General features: G+C 37.9%; 1 protein-coding gene across 5 annotated transcripts in view; it reads left to right on the top strand.

The window, feature by feature from the left end:
• The window catches only part of PPP3CB (protein phosphatase 3 catalytic subunit beta), a 59,102-nt gene that overhangs the window by 32,915 nt on the left and 2,645 nt on the right, over positions 1 to 23,542 (top strand). For 2 of the 5 annotated variants that reach the window (XM_030798236.1, XM_030798234.1), the window contains exons 10-14: positions 8,580 to 8,657; positions 14,373 to 14,399; positions 16,470 to 16,554; positions 18,236 to 18,333; positions 23,086 to 23,115. In XM_030798236.1, the coding sequence (XP_030654096.1) occupies positions 8,580 to 8,657; positions 14,373 to 14,399; positions 16,470 to 16,554; positions 18,236 to 18,333; positions 23,086 to 23,115 (318 nt within the window). The remainder of the gene's footprint in view (positions 1 to 8,579; positions 8,658 to 14,372; positions 14,400 to 16,469; positions 16,555 to 18,235; positions 18,334 to 23,085; positions 23,116 to 23,542) is intronic. The other 3 variants (XM_030798235.1, XM_030798238.1, XM_030798237.1) reach the window with 3 other exon arrangements.

The raw sequence follows: 23,542 nt of genomic DNA, 5'->3' as shown, positions 1-23,542 counted from the left end.
TCTAGATAAGAGAACTTCCTGAGCCTGAGTCTGAAAGCAAGAAATCATAGGTCTCTTTGAGGGTTTAATTTGATTAGTGAGTAGGATATATGAAGGACAGTAGTAGAAAAAGAATGAAAAGTTAGGTTAGGGCTAGATCATGAGGGTATTGATCACCACACAGAGAAGTTGGAACTTTGATAAATGGTGGGCAAGCCACTGAGATGGAATTTGACTATGGTCATCATTTAGAGAAATTACTGTGGTGAAGTGGACTAGAAGGAAGACTTGAGGTTGAGAGACCTGTTACGAAGTTACACCAGAAATCAGGTAGAGACATAATGAAGGCCTAGTAGCATTAGGAACGGAGAGTGGGGAGAACCAAAAGAATGGTAGAAGTAGAATCAGTGAGACTTAACAAGATTACATATTTAAGGGTAGGGAATGGTTGGAGATGACTTGGATATTTTGAGTCTGGTGAAGATAGTACCATTAACACACTCTGATAAGAAAACTCTTGTTACAGCAACCCTTTACTCAGGTTACTGCTGTTCTTCATGTTCATTGGAATCTCTAGGCCTTTCACTATGTCATTTTCTTCTTCTTTTTTTTTTTTTTTTTTTTTTTTTTTGAGACAGAGTCTTGCTCTGTCACCCAGGCTGGAGTGCAGTGGTATGATCTCAGCTCACTGCAATCTCCATTTCCCAGGTTCAAGCAGTTCTCATGCTTCAGTCTCCCAAGTCTCTGGGATTACAGGTGCGTGTCACCACACGTAGCTAATTTTTGTGTTTGTTGCAGAGACAGGGTTTCCCATGTTGGCCAGGCTGCTCTTGAACCCCTGACCTCAAGTGATCCGCCCACCTCAACCTCCTAAAGTGCTGAGATTACAGGTGTGAGCCACTGTACCCAGCCTAACTAAGTCATTTTCTTATTAGTCAAATCCCTTTTTACCTCTCTTCCTTCTTAACATACCCTCAAACTCCTTTCTTTTCTGTTTTTCTACTTCATTTGTCCTATACATCTTAGGTCTAGTCAAATCCAGCCGTCCATTTTCTCCATTCCTACAGCCACAGTATAGAGTGCTGCTGGAGATTTTTACAGACTTGTGAATTGGCACCACCCCTTGATTTGTAACATTAGCTGAGTTCCCAGTAGGACCCTAATACCGTTTGTATCCCTAGTCTGCTTTTTTCTCCCATTGTGCTTAGGATAGAGTCCAAATTTTCATTTTTTAAAAAATTTTATAAAGAAAAGAGGGCCAGGCACAGTGGCACATGCCTGTAATCCCAGCACTTTGGGAGGCTGAGGTGAAAGGATCGCTTGAGCTTAGGAGTTCAAGGCTGCAGTTAGCTGATCACTCCACTCCACTCCACTGCACTCCAACCTGGGTGATAAAATGGGACTCTATCTGAAAAAAAAAAAAAAAAAAAAGTTTAATTGATTCGTGGTTCTGCAGGCTGTACAAGCATAGCACTGGCATCTCCTTGACTTTTGGGGAGGCCTCAGGGAACTTCACGTGGTGAGAGCAGGAGCAAGAGAGCGAGGGGGAAGATGCCAGATACTTAAAAAACAGCCAGATTTCACAAGAATTTACTCACTATCATGAGGACAGCACCAAAGGGATGGTGCTAAACTATTCATGAGAAATCCACCCCCATGGTCCAGTCACCTTTCACCAGGCTCCACCTCCAACACTGGGGATTACAATTCAACATGAGATTTAGAGGTGACAATATCCAAACTATCATTCCGCCCCTGGTCCCTGTAATATCATGTCCTTCTGATATATCAAAATACAATCATCCCCTGCCAGAAAGTCTTAACTCATTCTAGAATTTAACTGAAAAGTGCCAACTCCAAAGTCTCATCTGATACTCAAGCCTAGTTCTTTCTACCTATGAACCTGTAAAATCAAAGACAAATTATTTATTTCCAAGACATAATGAGGATATAGGCATTGGATAAACATTCCTGTTCCAAAAGGGAGAAATCGACTAAAAGAAAAGGGGTTCAGACCCTATGCAAGTCTCAAACCCAGCAGGCAGTCATTAAATTTTTTTTTCCTTTTTGAGACAGAATCTTGCTCTGTCGCACCCGGGCTGGAGTGCGGTGGTGCGATCTTCGCTCACTGCACCCTCCGCCTCCTGGGTTAAAGTGATTACCCTGCCTCAGACCCCCAAGTGGCTGGGACTACAGGCATGCCCCACCATGCCTGGCTAATTTTTGTATTTTTAGTAGAGACAGGGTTTCACTATATTGGCCAGGTTGGTCTTGAACACCTGAGCTCAAGTGATCCATGCACCTCGACCTCCCAAAGTGCTGGGATTAAGGTGTGAGCCATTGCGCCAGTCATTAAATCTTAAAGCTCCAGAATAATTATTGACTCCATGTCCTACATCCTGGGCACACTGTTTTGATGAGTGGGCAGTTCTGTCCCTGTGGTTTTTCCACACAGGTTGCAAGCTGCTGGTGGCTCTACCATTCTGGAGGGCAGCAGCCCTTTCTCACAGCTCCACTAGGCAGTGCCTCAGTGGGGAGTCTGTGTGGGGCCTCCAGCCCTGCATTTTTCCTTGGCACTGCCCTAGTAGTGTCTCTCCGTGAGGGCTCTGCCCCTGGGCACCTAGGCTTTCTCATACACCTTCTGAAATCTAAGTGGAAACCACCAAGATTCATTCACTCTTGCACTTGCCTAGGGGTTTAACACCAGGTGGTGGCTGGAGCTGGAGCAGTCCCTGGTTGTGGGGAGCAGTGTCCTGAGGCTGTTCTGGTCAATGGGCTCCTCCCCCACCCCCAAAACTATTCTTTCCTCCTAGGCCTCTAGGCCTATGATGGGATGGGCTGCTTCCTTTTTTCCATTGTCTTGGCTGTTAGCACTTGGCTCCTTTCATATTTTTTTCTTAAGCATTTTCTTCTATCCATTTCCCTCACTAGTGAAAACACATTAGTAGTTGGAGTGTTCTCTACTTACTGTTTTCTTCCTTTATACAGTACCCTTATCTTGAATTCTTCCCTTGTTGAAGAGGTGACCCTTCCATTCAAGCCAGTCTAACTTGTCTCTTAATTCTATTACCTTTCTGCTTTTTCAGGAAACTTGCTTTATCATCTGTGTCCTCTATATCTTCACATTCTCAGTACTAGTTCTTTTATAAATTATTCAAATCTATCTGATCTTTAAATAAATAACATTTCTCTCATCTGATGTCTTTTTCTAACTACTGTGCTGTGGCTTTTTTTTTTTTTTGCTATTACTTTCTTGCCTTTCTTTCAGAAGCCAAGTTTCTGAATGAAAATATATACTTTAAAGCTACTATTTAGTATCCGTTAAATGGCTCCATATAGCTTTCAAGATAAACCTTAACCTGTCATACAAAGTCCTTGGACCTTCCCTACTTTCTCTTCAGCCTCATTTCCTGCCTTTCTCTTTCACATTATCTTCGTTCTAGCCATAACACAGCAAAGCCAATTTTCTGAACGTGCTATGCTCTTTACGTTTTATACCCTCATACTTTTCTTATTTTTTATAACAGCTTTATTGACATGTAATTCACATACCATACAGTTGACCTATTTAAATTGTACAATTCCATGTTTTTTATATACTACAGAGTTGTGCAACCATTACCACAGTTTTGGAAAATTTTCGTCATCCCCTCCAAAGAAACCCTGTGCCCATTAGCAGTCACTCTTCATTTTCCCCTAACGCCCCTTGCTAACTCTAGGTAACCACCAATCTGCTGTCCCCATAGATTCACCTATTCTGGACAGTTCATATAAATGGAATCACACAGTGTGTGCTCTTTTGTGACTGGATTCTTTCCATGGTCTCAAGGTTTATCTGTGGTGTAGCATGAATCAGTACAACATTCCTTTTTATGATGGAATAGTATTCTATTGTATGGATATAGCACATTTTGTTTGTTTTATTCATCAGCTGATAGACACTTATTTCTACTCTTGGACTTACTAATAATGCTGCAAAGAATATGCATGTGCAAGTTTTATGTTTTCATTTTCTTTTTGAGACAGAGTCTTGCTCTGTCGCCCAGGCTGGAGTGCGGTGGCACGATCTTGGCTCACTGCAAGCTCTGTCTCCTGGGTTCACACCATTCTCCTGCCTCAGCCTCCCGAGTAGCTGGGACTACAGGTGCCGCCACCATGCCCGGCTAATTTTTGTATTTTTAGTAGAGACAGGGTTTCACTGTGTAGCCAGGATGATCTCGATCTCCTGACCTCGTGATCCACCCGCCTCGGCCTCCCAAAGTGCTGGGATTACAGGCGTGAGCCACTGTGCCCGGCCTATGTTTTCATTTTCTTGAGTATAGACCTGGGAGTGAAATTGCTGGGTCATATTGTAACTCTATGATTAACCTTTTAAGGATCTGCCAAACTGTTTTCCAAAACAGCTGTACCATTTTATTGTTGTTGTTTTTGAGACAGAGTTTTGCTCTTGTTGCCCATGCTAGAGTGCAATGGCGTGATCTCAGCTCACTGCAACCTCCGCCTCCTGGGTTCAAGCAATTCTCCTGTCTCAGCCTCCTGAGTACCTGGGATTACAGGCACACACCACCACACCTGGCTAATTTTGTATTTTTTAGTAGTGACAGGGTTTCTCCACGTTGGTCAGGCTGGTCTCAAACTCCTGACCTCAGGTGGTTGTCCCACTTCAGTCTCCCAGGGTGCTGGGATTACAGGCATGAGCCACTGCGCCCAGCCTTAGCTGTACCATTTTACAGTTTCATCAGCAGTGTATATATTCTTTGGATGAAAAAATATATATATATTTTAATAAATATACATTTTAATATATAAACATATATTTTACATATGTAAAATATATTTTAATATAGAAAATATGTGTATATTTTAATATAGAGATGGGGTTTCGCCATGTTTCCCAGGCTGGTAACTCCTGAGCTCAAGCAATCTACCTGCCTTGGCCTCCCAGGGTACTAGGGTGACAGGCATGAGCCACCACACCCAGCCGAGGATGAATATATTTTCAAATCCTTTGCTCATTTTATAATTGGGTTATTTGTCTTAAAATTTTCTTTATTAAAAAATTGTTTTTGCCAGGCGCAGTGGCTCATGCCTGTAATCCCAGCACTTTGGGAGGCCGAGGTGGTTGGATCACCTGAGGTCAGGAATTCAAGACCAGCCTGGCCAACATGGTGAAACCCCATCTCTACTAAAAATACAAAAATTAGCTGGGTGTGGTGGTGCATGCCTGTAATCCCAGCTACTCAGGAGGCTGAGGCAGGAGAATTGCTTGAACCAGGGAGACAGAGGTTGTAGTGAGCCAAGATCATACCACTGCACTCCAGCCTGGACAACAGAGTGAGACTCCGTCTCTAAAAAATAAAACATTTTTTTGTTGTCTATATAAATTTATGAAGTATAAGTGTAATTTTGTTACATAGATATATTGCATAGTGGTGAAGTCAAGGCTTTTAGTGTATCTATCACCAGACTAGCATACATTGTACTTATTAAGTAATTTCATCTTCCACACGTCTCCCACCTCTCTACCCTTCCAAGTCTCCTTTGTCTATCATTCCACACTCTACCTCCATGTATATATATTATTTAGCTTCCACTTATGAGAACATGCAGTATTTTTCTGTGTCTCAGTTTCATGCAAGATAATTATTGAGTTTTTTTATATATTCTATATGCAAGTCCCTTATGTATATGATTTACAAATAATTTTCTCCCATTCCACTTTCACTTTCTTTTTTTTTTTTTTTTTTTTTTTGAGACAGGGTCTCACTGCATTGCCCAGACTGGAGTGCAGTGGTACCATCTTGGTTCACTGCAACCTCCACCTCCCAGGTTCAAGCAATTCTCCTGCTTCACCCTCCCAAGTAGCTGGGATTATAGGCATGTGCCACCGTGCCTGGCTAATTTTTGTATTTTTGGTAGAGACAGGGTTTCACCATGTTGGTAAGGCTGATCTCAAACTTCTGATCTCAAGTGATCCACCCACTCAGCCTCCTCAAATGCTGGGATTACAGGCATGAGCCCCCGGCCTAGCTGACCTTCACTTTCTTGATAATGTCCTTTAGGCTTTCACTCCATCACCTAGGCTAGAATGTGGAGTGCAATCGTAACTCACTGCAATCTCAAACTCCTGGACTCAGGCAGTCTTACCACATGGCCTTTCAAGTAGGTAGGACTACAGGCATGTCCTACCATGACTAGCTATTTTTTTTTTTTTCCTTTTTTGGAGATGGGATCTTTGTGTTGCCTAGGCTGGTCTCAAATTCCTAGGCTCAAGTGATCCTCCTCCTTCATTCTCCCAGGTAACTGAGATTACAGGCACATGCTTCTATGCCTGATTTTTTTGTCCTTTGAAGCACAAAAGTTTTCTAATTTTTTAAAAAAATACATTTTATTGTGTATATTTAAGGTATACACCATAACAGCTTTATTGAAATATATATACTATGCAATTCATCTATTTAAAGCATACAATTCAGTTGGTTTTAGTATATTTCTAGAGTTGTGTAACCATCAGAAAGACTAATCTTTCTGTCTCTATAGATTTGCCTTTGCTAGACATTTTATATAAATAAGGTCATATGGTATATGGTATTTTGTGACTGGCTTCTTTCAAAAAGTTTTTTAATTTTGGTGAAGTCATATTTATCTATTTTTTCCTTTGTTGCTTGTGTTTTTGTTGTTATACCTAAGAAATCATTGCCTAATCCAAGCTCATAAAGATTTACCCTGTTTTTTTCTAAGAGTTTTAGTTCTTACATTAGGTGTTTGATCCATTTTGAGTTAATTTTTGCATGTGTCGTGCAGTAGGGGGAGTGCAGTTTATTCTTTCGCATGTGACCATTTGCAGCTTTATTCTTTTGTAGTTGACCATTGTTGAAATGACTGTTCTTTAGCCACTGAATTGTTTTGGCACCCTTGTCAAAAATCAATTGACCTTAAATATCAGGTTTTCTTTCTGGACTCTCTGTTGTATTCTGTTGTGATAAATGACTACTACATCATTTTTCTAACTTCTGTTTAGAATGCCTTATCTGCCCTCTCCACTTGGCAAACTCCTAGTTCATGATTCCTCTCAAATGTTATCTAGCAAAAGCCTTGCCTTCCCCAGCAGGTCTTTTGCATATCTTTGAATACTTACAGCATGTTTTTCATCAACCTTTTGCGGTTGATATTTAATGTCTCCTTCAGTAGTTAGTAAGCTTTTTGAAGGTAGAGACTGTGCCTTTCATATCTGAATCCTAGAGCTTTAGTGTAGTACCTGACATGTGGGGTGCTTTTAGTATATTTATAGCAGGAAAAATTGGTTTGTAGAAGTATTGAATTTTGTTTTGGATATGTTCATTTCTAGGTGCCTTCAGGACATCTAGGTGCTAATATTCAATAGACATTTTTATTTATTAATTGAAATTTGCTTTTATCTTATTTTGTGTACTTATTTGTTAGATATTTATTGAGTACCTGTCATGTGCCAGGGCACAGTGCCAGGCTCTGAAGTTATAATAGTGAATTAAACAACATCCTACACTCATGAAGTTTTCATTCTAGTAGGGGAAACATACAGTATACAAATGGTTTAAGACAGTTGACAATAAAACCAGCAAGGACATCTAGAGCCTGAAGGAGAGGTCAATACTGGAGATACAGACTTTGGAGTCATCTTCAATGAGGTGATAATTGAAACTATAAATATGATAATAGACAGAAATTCCAAGTGATTGAACATATAGGAGGAATAATACTGCAGAGAGAATCTTGAGGATATCCAAAGTTTTGGGGAAAAATGATCCAAACATGGGAAAACCAGAAGAGTAGAATCTTGGGAACCAAGGGAAAAGAGAAGGAAAAAAATATATAGAATAGTCAAAGAGGATTAAGCCTATGAAAGAGCCAAGGGTTCAGATTGTTAGATAGTCATTAGTAATCTTTAGAAATAAATTTCAAGGGAGTTGCTGAGCCAGTTTTTAAAAGATTAAGGCCAGGCGCAGTGTCTTACGCCTGTAATCCCAGCACTTTGGGAGGCCAAGGTGGGCGGATCATGAGGTTAGGAGTTCGAGACCAGCCTGACCAACATGGTGAAACACCATCTCTACTAAAAGAAAAAAAAATACAAAAATTAGCTGGGCATGATGGTGGGTGCCTTTAATCCCAGCTCCTTGGGAGGCTGAGGCAGGAGAATTGCTTGAACCTGGGAGGCAGAGGTTGGAGTGAGCCGAGATCACGCCACTGAGACTTTTTGGAACCACTAAAACTCTGCCATGATTTTTTTTCTTTTTATGCTATATCCATGAATGAAGATTTGAAATGTATACATTCAGTTGTTATTCATCTCTGTTCTTATCTCTATGGGGCTTCATTTTTTTTTTTTTTGAGAGGCCTGAAAATTTGTTCCATGAAGAATCTCTTTCTCTCAGAGTTGTTATCCACTGAATTTCTTTCATTTTGAAAGCCTTTGCATTTTTTAATTCCATCGTTCTTGCTATAAGAATGTGTTTGCTTTCTTGAGCTAAACATTATTTGACCATTTGTAAAAATAGTTGCTATGTATATGTATAGACAGTTATATATGGTCAGCTAACATGTAACTTTTTTTTCCCAAATAGTGACAGAAATGTTGGTAAATGTTCTGAGTATTTGCTCTGATGATGAACTAATGACTGAAGGTGAAGACCAGTTTGATGGTATGATTATTCATCTTTCTATTTTTTTTTTTACTGTGAAATGGTATTTCTTTACCGCCTAGCCTCAGTACACACTATTTTGTAAAAAATAGTCATTGCTTTCAGAGACTATGCTATTTGATAAGTAACAAGTTACTTTTTTTGGATATTAAGATTTGAAAATAATTACAGTGATTTCATTTTTTTATTGTAATATGGGGAAGAAGATGAACTTTGGGAAAGGAGAAATTTGGAAGAAAGAACATAAGGAAAGGAAAATTGAAGTGTTAAAAGGAAGTAGTTCTTGGTGAATATGGACACTGGTTAGAGAAAAGAGGATAAAAATACTATTTGTTTTATTAGAACAATATTCTTAGTGCATCAGAAGCATACCTGAACTCCCAATTTTGCTTATGCTTCCTTTTAGACACTAAAATAGACTGCTTCTAAATTAGTGTGGTTGTGTTCTAAAAGACCACTTGCTAATTTAGTTTCAGATTCTAAAAGCATTTTTTTCCACAGGAACAAAGTTATACATGGTTGTTGTTATGTAAGCCAACAAGCCTATGTACCTAATGCATGTTTATAGTAAAAAGTAATACTATAGAAACAAAATTCATTTTGTTTTGAAATTTTTATTTTAAACTTTATTATTTAAATGTTTAATTAAAACCTGAGTACATAAAAAGGTAAACAATATATAAACTGAAAACGATTCCCTTCCATATTCCCCTCACATCTTTGTTTTAGTATACTTTTTATAGTTGTAATCAATATTTCAATGTTTCCATGTATTAAACATGGTCTATATATTGGTAAGATTTAATAGCTATGTATTTCTAAGTCCATTGATAAACTATAATGTTTGGCTAGATGTGGTGGCTCACGCCTGTAATCCCACCACTTTGGGAGGCCAAGACAGGAGGATCCCTTGAGCCCAGGAGTTGGAGACCAGCCTGGGCAATATGGAAAGTTTTCCTTGTCTCTATTAAAAACACACACACACACACACACACACACACACACGAAAATTTAATTTTCATAATCTCATATTATTTGGCAACTGGGTTCTAAATTATCCTTATGAATAGCAGTAAAATAAACATATTTGTATAATAGCTTTTATTTTCCTCCTTGGTATAAATTTATTGAAGAGAATTATAGAGTTACAGAATTAACTCTGTAACTCTTTTAGCTTCATTGTTTTAGCTGTGAACTACCAAATTGCTTTGCAGAAGGATTGGACCACTATGAAGTGCCTCCAGCAAGGAATCCACAAACATATTTCTCCACAGGACTACCTCATTGGATTTTGGTCATTTTTACTTATTTTCTTCATGGCTATATAGTAGTAAATTATAGTTGCTTAAGTTTACATTTCTTTGATTTCTAATGATGCTAAGAAGAAAATTACTGTTTTTCCAACTGTGTAAACTATCCATTTCATTTGATCACTTTTCGAGTAAAATCTGAATGAAGCCTATTTAGAAATTTCTCTACTTACAAACAGGTTTGATTCTTAAACATTTGAAAGCCCATTTGTTGAAAGTACAAAGTAACTGTACAAGCGCTACCATTGCCATCTGTTGGTAGTAGGCAGAGATGTGCTTTTATTCTTACACGTTTGTTAGTAACTGATGTAGTATATTTATTATCAGTTATTTTTTAGTTTGGATAGTAAACTTTAGTGAATAATACTTACTTTTCCTTATTTTAATTCTCTTTCCTTTTTTTTTTTTTTTGAGACAGAGTCTTGGTCTGTCACCCAGGTTAGAGTGCAGTGGCGTGATCTTGGCTCACTGCAAGCTCCACCTCCCTGGTTCAAGCGATTCTCCTGCCTCAGCCTCCCAAGTAGCTGGGATTACAGGTGCCCAGCACCATGCCCAGCTAATTTTTGTATTTTTAGTAGAGATGGGGTTTCACCATCTTGGCCAAACTGGTGTCGAACTCCTGACCTCAGATGATCTGCCTGCCTCTGCCTCCCAAAGTGTTAGGATTACAGGCATGAGCCACCATGCCCAGCCATTGAATAGTTTCAAACAGATATTTTGTTTCCCTGTTCTGCTGTCACTGTTGTAAGAATAGACCTGGGCTCAGATTCTAGTTCCTTCTAATGTATCTGTGGCATCAGACAACTTACTTAACCTTTCTGAGTCTCAGTTTCTCTCATCTTCAAAGAAGTAACAATAATACCTACTTCATAATATTGTAGGTATTGAGATAATGAATAATTAAAGTAATTATTGGCACATAGCCTAATTTTTTTTAGAAAGTTTTCTATTTTTCAAAATCTGTGAAATATTTAGTGAGAATTTTAATTGATATTATGTTAATTCTATACCTGAATCTAGGGAGGTTTTTTAATTTTTTTTTTTTTAAGAGATGAGGTTTCTGGCCAGGTACGGTGGCTCACGCCTGTAATCCCAGCACTTTGGGAGGCCGAGGCAGGCGGATCACGAGGTCAGGAGATCAAGACCATCCTGGCTAACATGGTGAAACCCCGTCTCTACCAAAAATACAAAAAATTAGCCGGACATTGTGGTGGGTGCTTGTAGTCCCAGCTACTTGGGAGGCTGAGGCAGGAGAATACAGTGAACCCGGAAGGCGGAGGTTACAGTGAGTCGAGATCGCACCACTGCACTCCAGCCTGGGTGACAGATCAAGACTCCATCTCAAAAAAAAAAAAAAAGAGATGAGGCTTCCCTATGTTACCAAGGCTGGTCTTGAACTCCTGGCCTCAAGCAGTCCTCCCACCTCAGCCTCTCAAAAAGTGCTGGGATTACAGGCATGAGCTACCATGCCTGGCCAAGTCTTTTGTTTTTCCTTCCTTCCTTCCTTCCTTCCTTCCTTCCTCCTCTTTCTTTCTTTCTTTTTTAAAAAATAGTATTTAGTTTTCCAAACTAAGACCAAGAACTCTTGCTCTATATAATTATTTACCGTTTCCTCCATTTAAGGTTATATAGTTTTTCTTTGAAAAAATTTTGTCATTATCAAGTTAAATTAATACATCTGTATTTTATGTTCTTATTACTATTACAACTGGTGTCTCATTTTCTGTCTGTGTAAAAGAATATGCTATATATTTGTGGGTTTATCTTATATCTAACAAACTTGAATCAGCAGAATTATTTTCTATGATAATTTTAAATTAGTTTTCTATTACTTTTAAAAATAGGTCATTTATAGGGGATTGATATTGTTATTTATTTTCTGTATTTTTACCTTTCTTTTATTCTTTAAAAGTTATTATCCGTATTGCCAATAGTATGTTAAATAGGAATGATGGTAGATAATGCTTTAGTCCTTATAATAATAAGAAAAAAATATTCCTTGTTAAGTCTAATTATAGTACTTGGTTTTAGGTACCTATGATTTATATGAATAAAGATACTGAGTCATGTTTTGAGATGGAACCAGAAATAAATATAAAATTTTTTATATTCTAATGAGAAGATTTTATATATCATCAATATTTTTCCTATTAGTATGATAATTTATCCACTTGTTATATCATTCTTGCATTCCAGGGATGAATTGAATTTGATCATCAAAGAGGCGTGTAGTTTAATGAAAAGGATCAGTGGTTTAGGTGTCTTGTCACTACCATTCACTAGCTGTGTAATCTTAGAAAAGGCACCTAATTTCTCAGGTTTTCTTATTCAGAAACTGAGGGAATAGAGAGGATGAAAATTCTTTCCCACTCTTAAATAATTTTAAAAATTGTTAAGCACCATTTATGACAATGTTTCTATGGAAAAATACACTGAGTTCCAGCTTTGAATATTAGAAATAGATCTCCCTTTACTGCTAACAGGGCAGGTACAATTGCTCCTCATTTTTTTCACTCTTCCAGTACCAAGTATTAGGAGTAGGGACTCTAAGATAAAGTTTTAGGAATATGAGTCTGGGAGTTTGCATGGAGAAATGGGAATGGTTTGAAAGAGAAAAGAATGTGGAGGAAATGGAAGACAGAAGAGGAGATTCGGATAGATACTAAGGTTTAAAGTGGGGTAGGGAAAGAGCAACTGGAAATAGGTTTATTTCCCTTCCTTATTTCTACTCCCTGATTTCTTCCCTCTAACTCCCTCCATCTTTTCTCCTTTCCTTTCACCATAATGGCATGCCTTCTGTTCTCTCCTTCCTCTTTTCCTACACAACAGTGGAACCATTCTATGGAATTGGTCTGGGGAGATATCTGACTTTGGAAAGAAACTTTGATGGGGTGGCTGTGGAATCAGAATAAGGGTTTAGCTTTTCTTTGGGGAAAGAGAGCAGGATTGGAGATTTCTGAGTGTCAGGAAAGAAGAAGTAATTTTTGTATATTTAAAGCTAAGATGGCTGGGCGCAGTGGCTCAGGCCTGTAATCCCAGCACTTTGGGAGGCCAAGGCGGGTGGATCACCTGAGGTCAGGAGTTCGAGACCAACCTGGCCAACATGGCAAAACCCCGTCTTTACTAAAAAAACACAAAAATTAGCCAGGCGTGGTGATGCGCACCTGTAGTCCCAGCTATTTGGAAGGCTGAGGCAGGAGAATTGCTTCAACTCGGGAGGCAGAGGTTGCAGTGAGCCGAGATTGCACTCCAGCCTGGTTGATAGAGCGAGACTCGGTCTCAAAAAAAAAAGCTAAGATTAGGTAAAGGCATAAGACTATTGTTAAGTGGTAAATCTTTGGTGTTCTGTATTGTTTAATGTATGTGTGGGGTCATTTTTAAGACAAAAATTTGCATTAACACTAAATGTATAAACACACATAGCATCCCTTTTAGAAGTGTTAATCATAAAAGAGAATTTTTGAAAACTGATTTCTGTGATATTTAGGTTGCATGCAGTTTTTTCCAGATATTTATCTTTTGTCTTCATTTTGGTAAAGGGAAGTACATAATCCATATGTGTTGCAGTTTCACTAAAATAAGTACATTTCCTATAAAGGAATAATATATCTCAGCATTAGAATGGAAGATATGGAAAGCTCAGATGAAACCACCCCAGCTGCCTGCTCTTAGAACTGTTACTTGATTTGAAACAATCTGTTGCTATTTTTGCAAAAAGATGTCCCCCAAATTCACAGATTGGACCGGGGACAGAAAGCACATACTGTTGCTCCTGAGTATATGAAAAAGTTCTGCAATTCAGATTCAGGAAATCATGTGCTCTTGTTAGGGAATATGGGAGGTTTAGCTTTTCCTTCGTTGGGAGGGGTGAGATTTTCTACTGAGGCAGTTTATAAAGTTACCTACATTTCTCTGAATATACTACAGATTTTGCAGATGTTGGTGTCCTTGAAGAACCACATGAGTTTGTATTTCATTTGTGTCATTACCTTTTACTTAACATACTTCCACAGGTGACACATTTCCTTAGGGGTATGACTATAAATGTGCAATTGTTGTTAGCAGTCTTTTATCAGTCTTATGTGTTTTCACATATTTTTTTCTGTCCCTAATTATGTCTGCTTTCATCAGATATGATAGTTGTTCTGTCCATAATTTCTTCCGTGCACATGTCTTTTAAGAAATCTTTACTTTAGAGTTCTACCTAGTTGCATCCCTCTTTATTCACCAGATTCTACAGTACTACATTTTTCAAATTTCCAAATATGAGGGCCTTCATTTTTCTCCCTTTCTTTCTACATTCATTCTTCAGTACCACTGCCAAGTTAAATCTCTATCTTTTTATTTGTCTCAACCACCTTTTCTCCATCATTCACTTCCTTTTTTCTGGACTCTCCATCTGAAGAACGGCTCATATATGGCAATAAAAAAGGTACAGACCAGACAGAGTAACATTGTTTTGAAATATGACTTCATAAGTTATCCTCATGTCCATGTAAGTTAGCACATTCATTGAGTAATGTCTATGCAGAGTCCTCTTGGGCCTTGTGCAAATTTAGCTTAAGTTTTATCTGTGTTAGTATTTGGTATTTTTAGAAGTCATATTCCAAAATATCTGTCTTTCTGTGCATGGAAATATTTTCCCTCCTTTTCATTCCTGTTTTAAAATTTCATTCTTTTGCTTATTTGTAATGTTTTGTACTTTTCCCTGCATGATTAGGGTTGTTTGATTGTCTATTATTTCCCAAAGAAATGTTACTGTGAACATTTACTTTAATATGATGCATGATGTGTTTGTAGACTGATTTAAAATCCTGATTTGTACAGTGTTTTTATACTCCTGTGATTTTTTCATTTGATATCAGTATAGTTTACATGTCATTTGGTTTTATATAGAAATTAAATCTGAAAATATGAATGTACATATTACAGCCATCCTCCCCAACCCCCTACTGCTTATCCCCAGTCTAGCTACTTTAAAATTCTGTCAATTTTAAAACAAAATGTTTATAATAATTTATTAGAAGAGAATCAGACTTACCTTCTATCCTTGAACAAGCCACTTAATAACCTCAGTTTCTTTGTCTATAAAATGAGGAGATTGCACTTTATAGTATCTCCAATGTCTCTTTAAATTCTAATATTCTGTGATTCTTATATTTTTAGTTTTTGGGGTTTTTTTTTTTTTCTGGTATTTTAGAAATACCTGTTTAGAGTGCTGTGGTACCGAGGTACCCACACAGTTTTGGACTTGTAAAAGCTATAGCTTCAGTGCTCATAATATTTACCCTTTAGAAGATCATAAACATGTCATGGAGCCTATTTTTTTCCCCTAAAATATGTCTTTTGTTTCTATCTTTGAAGTTGGATTTCTTTTTCTCTTTTCTTGCAGTCAGGTCCAGTCATTATCTTAGTTTTTAATTATATGTAATTGTGGACTGCTTGAATTTTAAATGAGATGTTCTCTCCCAGAAGACTTACAGTTGTTCAGACCTCTGTATACCTAAGGCCCCTTTCGAATTAGTGTCTTTAGCCTTTCCTTAACCTTCTCCTCAACCATGGTGCTTCCATGTGTGTTTTCATTGTGTTGAAGCACAGCTCTAAGGAACCACACGTTTGAGTCCAGAGTGATTCTGGTTGCTATATATGAAATATTGATGTTGTTCTTTCTGGAGGCCAAGGGAAGGAAGATAAAACCTTTGAGTCATTCTTCAGCCAAAGATTTAGTTATTTTGGTTTATTCTCTTCTACATCAGTCATAGATAGCACAGCTAACCCTTTAGAGATGAAGCAGTAGTGATCCTTTAGCCATGTTTTTCTTGTTGCTTATGTCATACTCACCTAGAGATGTAAAAGATTGTGTATATTTGCATGACCTTAGGAACACCTGGTACATTAGGTTAAGATGTGCATTGCTGAAATGCTGGTATGGCCCTTAGTTCAGGATTACCTGCACAGTAGCTCCTTCATGCCATTAATTTTAGACCAACTCAAAGCAAAGAAGCTTATTCTGTCATAGTCTGATGGGATATTGTCAGCCTGCATGTCAAATACTTTGTGATAGTTAAATAAGACTACAGGACTGTTACAAATTCTTGTCTGTTAGTGTGCATGCCGTAGGCTGTCATGAAAATTAAACAGAGACTATAGGATTATTATCAGTTTTTGCCCTCTGGTTTGTAATGCAAGTTGGGCTCAAGTTTGTTTTTTGTTTTTTTTTTTTCCCCGTTGCTGTTTTACTGATTAGCCAGTAGAGTGAAATATTAAAGTTTGTGGATTACTTTTTATTTCTACATTTATCAGACCCCAGTATTAGACCAATGCTGAGCTAAACATTGAGAGAGCAAGACATTTTTTAGCATGGGTTCATCTAGTCCCCTCCATGTAAGCTGGTGGCAGGGGTCTTGGTACTGGTTTAGATGAGTGTGGAACAGGCTAATAGAATATTGTAAGCATGCATGCCCTAAACTTGAGCCTTTCTCTCTATTTATTCCATTGAAAGTAGGTTCAGCTGCAGCCCGGAAAGAAATAATAAGAAACAAAATTCGAGCAATTGGCAAGATGGCAAGAGTCTTCTCTGTTCTCAGGTAATGATATATTTTCTTGATTATTTGTTTTGCAGAAATTACGTTTATTGTACCTTGTTACAAGCATTGTCCCGCATCTAAAAGCAAAATGGGGTCGGGTGTGGTGGCACACTCCTGTAATTTCAGCATTTTGGGATGCCAAGGTGGGCAGATCACCTGAGGTCAGGAGTTTGAGACCAGCCTGGCCAACATGGTGAATCCCCATCTCTACTGAAAATACAAAAATTAGCCGGGCGTGGTGGCGTGCACCTGTAATCTCAGCTACTCGGGAAGCTGAGGCACAGGAATTGCTTGAACCCAGGAGGCAGAGGTTGCTGTGAGCCAAGATTGCACCACTCCAGCCTGGGCGACAGAGCAAGGCTCTGTCTAAAACAAAAAAAATAAAGAAAGAAGAAAAGCAACAGGGTATCATTCTTCCTATAAAGAAGTTAGGTAGGCCCAGCCAGGCATGGTGGCTCACGCCTGTAATCCAGCAATTTGGGAGGCCAAGGCAGGTGGATCACGAGGTCAAGAGATTGAGACTATCCTGGACAACATGGTGAAACCCCGTCTCTACTAAAAATAGAAAAATTAACTGGGTGTGGTGGTGCATGCCTGTAGTCCCAGCTACTCAGGAGGCTGAGGCAGGAGAATCGCTTGAACTCGGGAGGTGGAGGTTTCAGTGATCTGAGATCACGCCACTGCACTCCAGCCTGGGTGACAGAGTGAGACTCTGTCTCAGAAAAAAAAAAAAAAAGTTACGTAGGCGCTTAGGCCGGGTGCAGTGGCTCATGCCTGTAATCCCAACACTTTGGGAGGCCAAAGCAGGCGGATGCTTGAGCTCAGAGTTCAAGACCAGGCTAGGAAACATGGCGAAACCCCATCTCTACAAAAAAGAATACAAAAATTAGCCGGGCCTGGTGGCGTGCACCTGTTGTCCCAGCTACTCAGGAGGCTGAGATGGGAGGATCACCTGAGCCCCAGGAAGTTGTGAGTAGTGAGCTGTGATTGTGCCACCGCACTCCAGCCTGGGTGACGGAGTGAGACCTTGTCTCAAAAAGAAAAAGAAGTTAATTATATATTTGTATACTAAAGATGGGAACACAAGTCCCTTTGAAGCTAAGATATTTTTGACTCTGGTGATTGTTATTGTTCATCTTTGGTATCTCTTTTCCTTTTGTGATAACACTAAATTCACACCTTGAAAATTAGAGCAGGATAAGAAGGAGGGGATACTTTTTAGAGTATTCTTGATGAACTTGTTCATCCATATGGGAAGTCCCTTGTGCTGGAGCCATAAATTGCCTTCCCTGGGGTTAATTCAGGAAGACCAGGTTTAAGGGTACAAATGAATAGGTCAGTCTTTAAAAATTTGTTTGCAAAACTGACTACATCAGACATTTGAACTTCAGAGCATATGAAATACCATATTTTCTCAATAGTATGATGCCCCTTGATGAATCTTACCACATATTTAATAAAGCTTTTCAGGAAAAATAATATATGCCTCAATTGTAAGGCACACCCTCATACCTGAAACACTTAAAATATAGTAAAATTAATGTCTTGAAATTGAGGAAAATATGGTAATGGCAATGAATGTCATAAATTTTATATATGGCCTATATCTAGACCCTATGTCTTCTTTTAAATTAAGTACTTGTTGGAAGTATCTGATATTTGTTATATCTCTCTGCTATAGGGAGGAGAGTGAAAGTGTGCTGACACTCAAGGGCCTGACTCCCACAGGGATGTTGCCTAGTGGAGTGTTAGCTGGAGGACGGCAGACCCTGCAAAGTGGTAATGATGTTATGCAACTTGCTGTGCCTCAGATGGACTGGGGCACACCTCACTCTTTTGCTAACAATTCACATAATGCATGCAGGGAATTCCTTCTGTTTTTTAGTTCCTGTCTCAGCAGCTGACCTAGACAGGGTACTGTATTAGCTAGTGTCTCATTAATACCTAATCAGGGCAGAAAACTGATAGAATGGGTATTCCTTTCAATTGAAAATAGTGGTCAGTTCCTCAGCTTTTCATGAAATGATATGGGAGCAGCTCATATCATAATATCTGAAATATTTATTTATTCATTTGTCTAATTCACCCTTTTCTTTTAAGAGCCCCAGTTTCAGAATGTGAATCAGGGATATTCCTGTTACTAAAATGGAAATGTAATTCCAAGTTTCTTATTTTTAATTTTTTAAATTTATGTCATTGTATTAGACTATGCTTATATTTAAAACTACTTAATTTAGGGTTAACTACCTGCTTAGGCCCCAGAACATTACTTATGCCCTTCAGTTACCAAAAGATTTGTGCAAGGTTTTGTACCCTGGTAAATGATGCCAAAGTTTGTTTTCTGTGGTGTTTGTCAAATGTTCTATGTATAATTAACTGTCTGTAACATGCTGTTTCCTTCCTCTGCAGATGTAGCTGCTTTCCTAAATCTGTCTGTCTTTCTTTAGGTTAGCTGTATGTCTGTAAAAGTATGTTCAATTAAATTACTCCATCAGACACTTGTCTGTCTTTCAATGTAGAAGCAGCTTTGTAGCACCTTGTTTTGAGGTTTGCTGCATTTGTTGCTGCACTTTGTGCATTCTCAACATGAATGTAACATTAGATATTAAGTCATTGTTATAAGGGGTTGAATTTAAATCCTGTAAGTCAAAATTGAAAGGGTGTTATTAAGTGTGCCTTTATTTTGCATGAAAATAAAAAGAATTATACGTAAAGCATTCCTGTAATCTGGCTCATTGAATATTTTATACTTAAAAAACTTTTTTTGGCGTAAATATTTGTGTAAATACTGGGTTAACTTTTTAAAAGCCCCTTACAGATTAAATAGAAGAGAGTGATGTGAGTATTAGTGACCATACACAGTAATTCAGTCTAGATTTCTTTTCTTGTGGTTGGAAAGCAAAAATACATGATGTGACCCTCTAAGGGTCATTGTTTATTAAAATAGCAACAGATCTGATGTTTTCCTTAGTCATAATTAAGTTTCTTTTTGGTGTTGTAATTAGTTTTTTAGAGAGAAAAAAATAGGGAATTTTAACATTTTGAATGAATTTACATTTGACTTCACAATTTCACTTCACTTGGTTCCATAATAAGTGCTCTTTCTTTTTTTTCTTTTCTCTCTTCTCTTTTTCTTTCTTTTCTCTTTCTCTTTCTTTTCTTCTTTCTCTTTTTCTCTCTCTCTTTCTTTCTCTCTCTTTCTCTCTCTCTGTCTTTCTTTTTTTTGTGCATGTGTATGTGTATGTGTGTGTGAGAGAGAGAGACACAGGGTCTGGTTTCTTGTTCTGTCACCCAGGCTGGAGTGCAATGCAGCCTCAACCTCCTGGGCTCAAGCAATCCTCCCATTTCAGCCTCCGAGTAGCTAAGACCATAGGCACATGCCACCACAGCCAGCTAATTTTTTGTATTTTTTGTATTTTGTATTTTTTTAATATTTTTGTATTGCCCAGGCTGGTCTCAAACTCCTGCGCTCAAGCAATCTTCTGACCTCAGCCTCCCAAAGTGCTGGGATTATAGGCGTGAGCCACTATGCCTGGCCAATGATTGCTTTTTAATAAAAAAAAATTTTTTTTCCTGTAAACAGTTTTTACTTGTAGCCTATACATGTTCTATTTTAAATGTCATTGTATTGCTCACTACCACCACTGGTATATCTGAAAAGTACACTGTGTTTTGAAATTATAGTTACAAATTTTCATTCTGAATGAGGTTTCTTTTTTTGATTTTCTTTTTTAAAAAACCTGTTTTGATTTGCTTTACATTCCTTGCCCTCCATTTTTCTTATTATATTGTAAACATTAGAAAAATGAACTAAAAAGAATTTCATGAATGTACATTAAAACAAGATCTTAAACATTTGATAAAACTAGTAAAAATGTTAAAAGGATGAACTTTAATAGCTTCAAAAATATTATACTCTTCTTTGTTCAGAAAAGAAAAATAAAACCAAAAGGGTATCATACTTAAATAAATCTACACTATAGTCATCTCTCAGTTATCCTTGGATATAACATTACTTTTATATTGTATCCACAGCAAACCTTGGTTTCAGATTTCATAATTAGCCCCTGCTAATTACATGCGTTGTTGACTTCTGTTTATTCTTAATTTGTACACGGCTTGAAGCTCATCCCTTCAACTTTGAAGCCACCCTTAACTGCAGGGGAGGTTTGAAAGACAGCAGCTTTGCTGGAGGGACTCTATTCTCAGCATGGACTAAGTTACTGGAAGGAATTGAGTTTAAGGGGTCTAATCTGGGACCCCTTAAACTAGATAGCTTCTAGTTTTGCTAGCTCTTGATAGTGTGGTTTGGGCATTTGGTCAAAATTATTTTCCTAGCATAAGATAAATCCACTTTGAAACAAATAACAAAAGTCATACAAAAGCTGCATGTTTGTGATTATTTTTTAAAAAGTTATCCTACATTCTAAATTTTAGTAGATATGTTCCCTGATGTTAATGTGTATAACTGAGAGTTAGGTATTGCAAAAGGAAAAAATTTTAATTCTAAGACCTCGTGCCTATTTGTCAGAAAATAAAAATTGTCTTTTCAAGAACTTTAAAAGTTAATTTACATGATGTTTCTTGAGTGTTTTTACAAACTGCACAACTCTATTGGAGGTGGATTTTCTGTATTTTATGTATGTTTTCTTTCTGGGAAATTTGATTGGGAGCTAGCACTGTAATGCTACCTTCACCAGGATCTATATGGGAAATATATGTGGCCAATTCTATTTTAGTAATACCAAATTCCTCTTGGTCATTTATCCTGTGTAGTACTGAGGAACACAGTTTGAGATAGCACTATGCTCAAACTTATTAAGGCCATGACAAGATGCCCTATATAACTGAAAACAAATAGAGGAGAAATAGTGCCTTTCAGATAGAGTTTTGCAATTAGCAATCTGAGCTCAAGCGATCTTCCTGCTTCAGTGTCCCGAGTAGCTGGGATTACATATGCACACCACCATGCCCGGCTAATTTTTAAAACTTTTTTTGGGGGGAGATGAGGTCTCTCTATGTGTTGCCCAGGCTGGGCTCAAACGCTCAAGGGATCCTTCCACCTCAGCCATCCGAGTGCTGGGGTTATAGGCATGATCTTCCATGTCCTGCCCAATTTGTAATGTAGTTTAACAGTTAAGGAAAATTAACTCTTCCTTTATTCAGTGTTCGTCCTAATTCTTTTGGGTGTCCAATTCACTTTACTGTCTGGTTAAGATCAACATTTTCTAACTTTGTACACTTTAACACCTTAGATTCATCAGTTTCTTTTACATTAATAATTGCTTTGGATAAAATTATTTCTAAATCATGTTAATTGCTAAAAGATCACTTCAGGAGTAATTATTCTAATTGGCCTTATTGCAGAAGAAGCAAAATAGAAGAGACAAGGGCATTACTTTTACAAATATTCCGAGTAATAGGGGGAATGGACAATATTGTAAACCAGTATTGTTGTGTGCTATCTTGGGTCCTGGTCCTCAGTGTGAGCTCTTTATACAGTTCAAACCCAGAAATGAGCGAAAAAAAGAATCTTTGACTATAAAATGTTTGACTAATTATGGTGAAATTCTCTAAATGGACCAGTGACACACTATACCAATAATGTATTTCTTATTTATAATATGATCTGTGTCTATATCATGAAATAATTAGAATTTATGCCTGTAAGACCTCACTTCCATTCCTTAATGTCTCGTTAATTGGTAGATGAGTTTGAAAAGATGCTCAGTAGTCTTTTTCTGAGGCAAATTTGGGTTCATGATAAACTCTTGTCAGTATAAATGGAATTTTTTAAGGCTATAGATATTAATATCTGTAGGTATTTGGAACATCAGTACTAGAATAGAAAGGAAGTTCCTGGTAGACAGCAGTCCTTTCAGGTCCCCCACAAAGAACAGAGCCACAGAACTGTTCTACTTACAGTAATTCACCAAGTTTACTGCCCTTAAATTTCACTGTAGTCATATCAGCTCTTGCAGGTTATGTTTTGCCTTATAAATTAGAAGTGACTCACAGGTAAAGCATTGCTGACCCCTTCTAGTTTATGTCTTAGGGAACCAACTGGTAATGAGTATTGTTCTCATTGACATGAAAGAAAAGACTTTTCTGTTTGCTTTTCTGCTACAATTCTATTATAATTTTACCCTAGAGCATTTTCCTGTGATTGTGATGGATGTGATATAATAAACATAATGGAAAATTCTAAGGCCATCAAATTACTGATTCAAGATGGGTAATTAATACTGGAGTGCATTTGCATGGGTGCTGAGGTGTCTGTGTTTACAGTAGGTTTATGTGTTCTGTGCTCTGAGTGATGTTGTCATAGTGCTGTGTGTAAACTGTGCTGTGTTAGGAATTGGGGGTTTGGATGGGGCTCTCTAATTTGGGTACTATTTATGTTAAATTGTAAATGATGATGTAGTATGGGATACTGTGATATTTTAAGTGATCATTGCCTTTTCTGCTGTACAATATGACCCTTCTCATCTCTCTCATTCATTTTGCATGCCTCTGCTCACTTCTGTACAGCCACAGTTGAGGCTATTGAGGCTGAAAAAGGTATGATCAGAGTCCTTGTGCTGGGCAGAGATCTGTGGTGTGTGGGTGGGCATCAGAGAATGTCCTGTGGGTGTGTTTTACTCCTAGCTTTTACAGCCCAAGATGAATCAGACTCAGTGATTCATCAAGTTTAGAAGCCTTGCAGCCCTCTTTTTTTAATTTTTAATTTTTAAATCAGAAGGGCTGATGTCTATGGTGACAGTCTTTTTCTTTTTTCCAGTGTAATAGGCAATCAGAATGTAATGTTTCTGATTTCTTTAGAGTATAGCATGTTATGCTATACAGTATAGCTTTATAAAGTTGCCTGTTTTAATGGAAATTGCCAAACTGACCTGCAAATAGAGATCTGTTCCATATTTTGCATGATTCTATGCTACTCAAATTTTTTTCCCTAAGTGAAACCTCCTCTAGATATAGATGTGAGTTT

The sequence above is a fragment of the Nomascus leucogenys genome, chromosome 18, assembly GCF_006542625.1.
Source record: "Nomascus leucogenys isolate Asia chromosome 18, Asia_NLE_v1, whole genome shotgun sequence".
NCBI classification, from domain to species: Eukaryota; Metazoa; Chordata; class Mammalia; order Primates; family Hylobatidae; genus Nomascus; species Nomascus leucogenys.
Note: the sequence above shows the minus strand (reverse complement) of the source record. Positions and strands in the feature narration are given on the sequence as shown.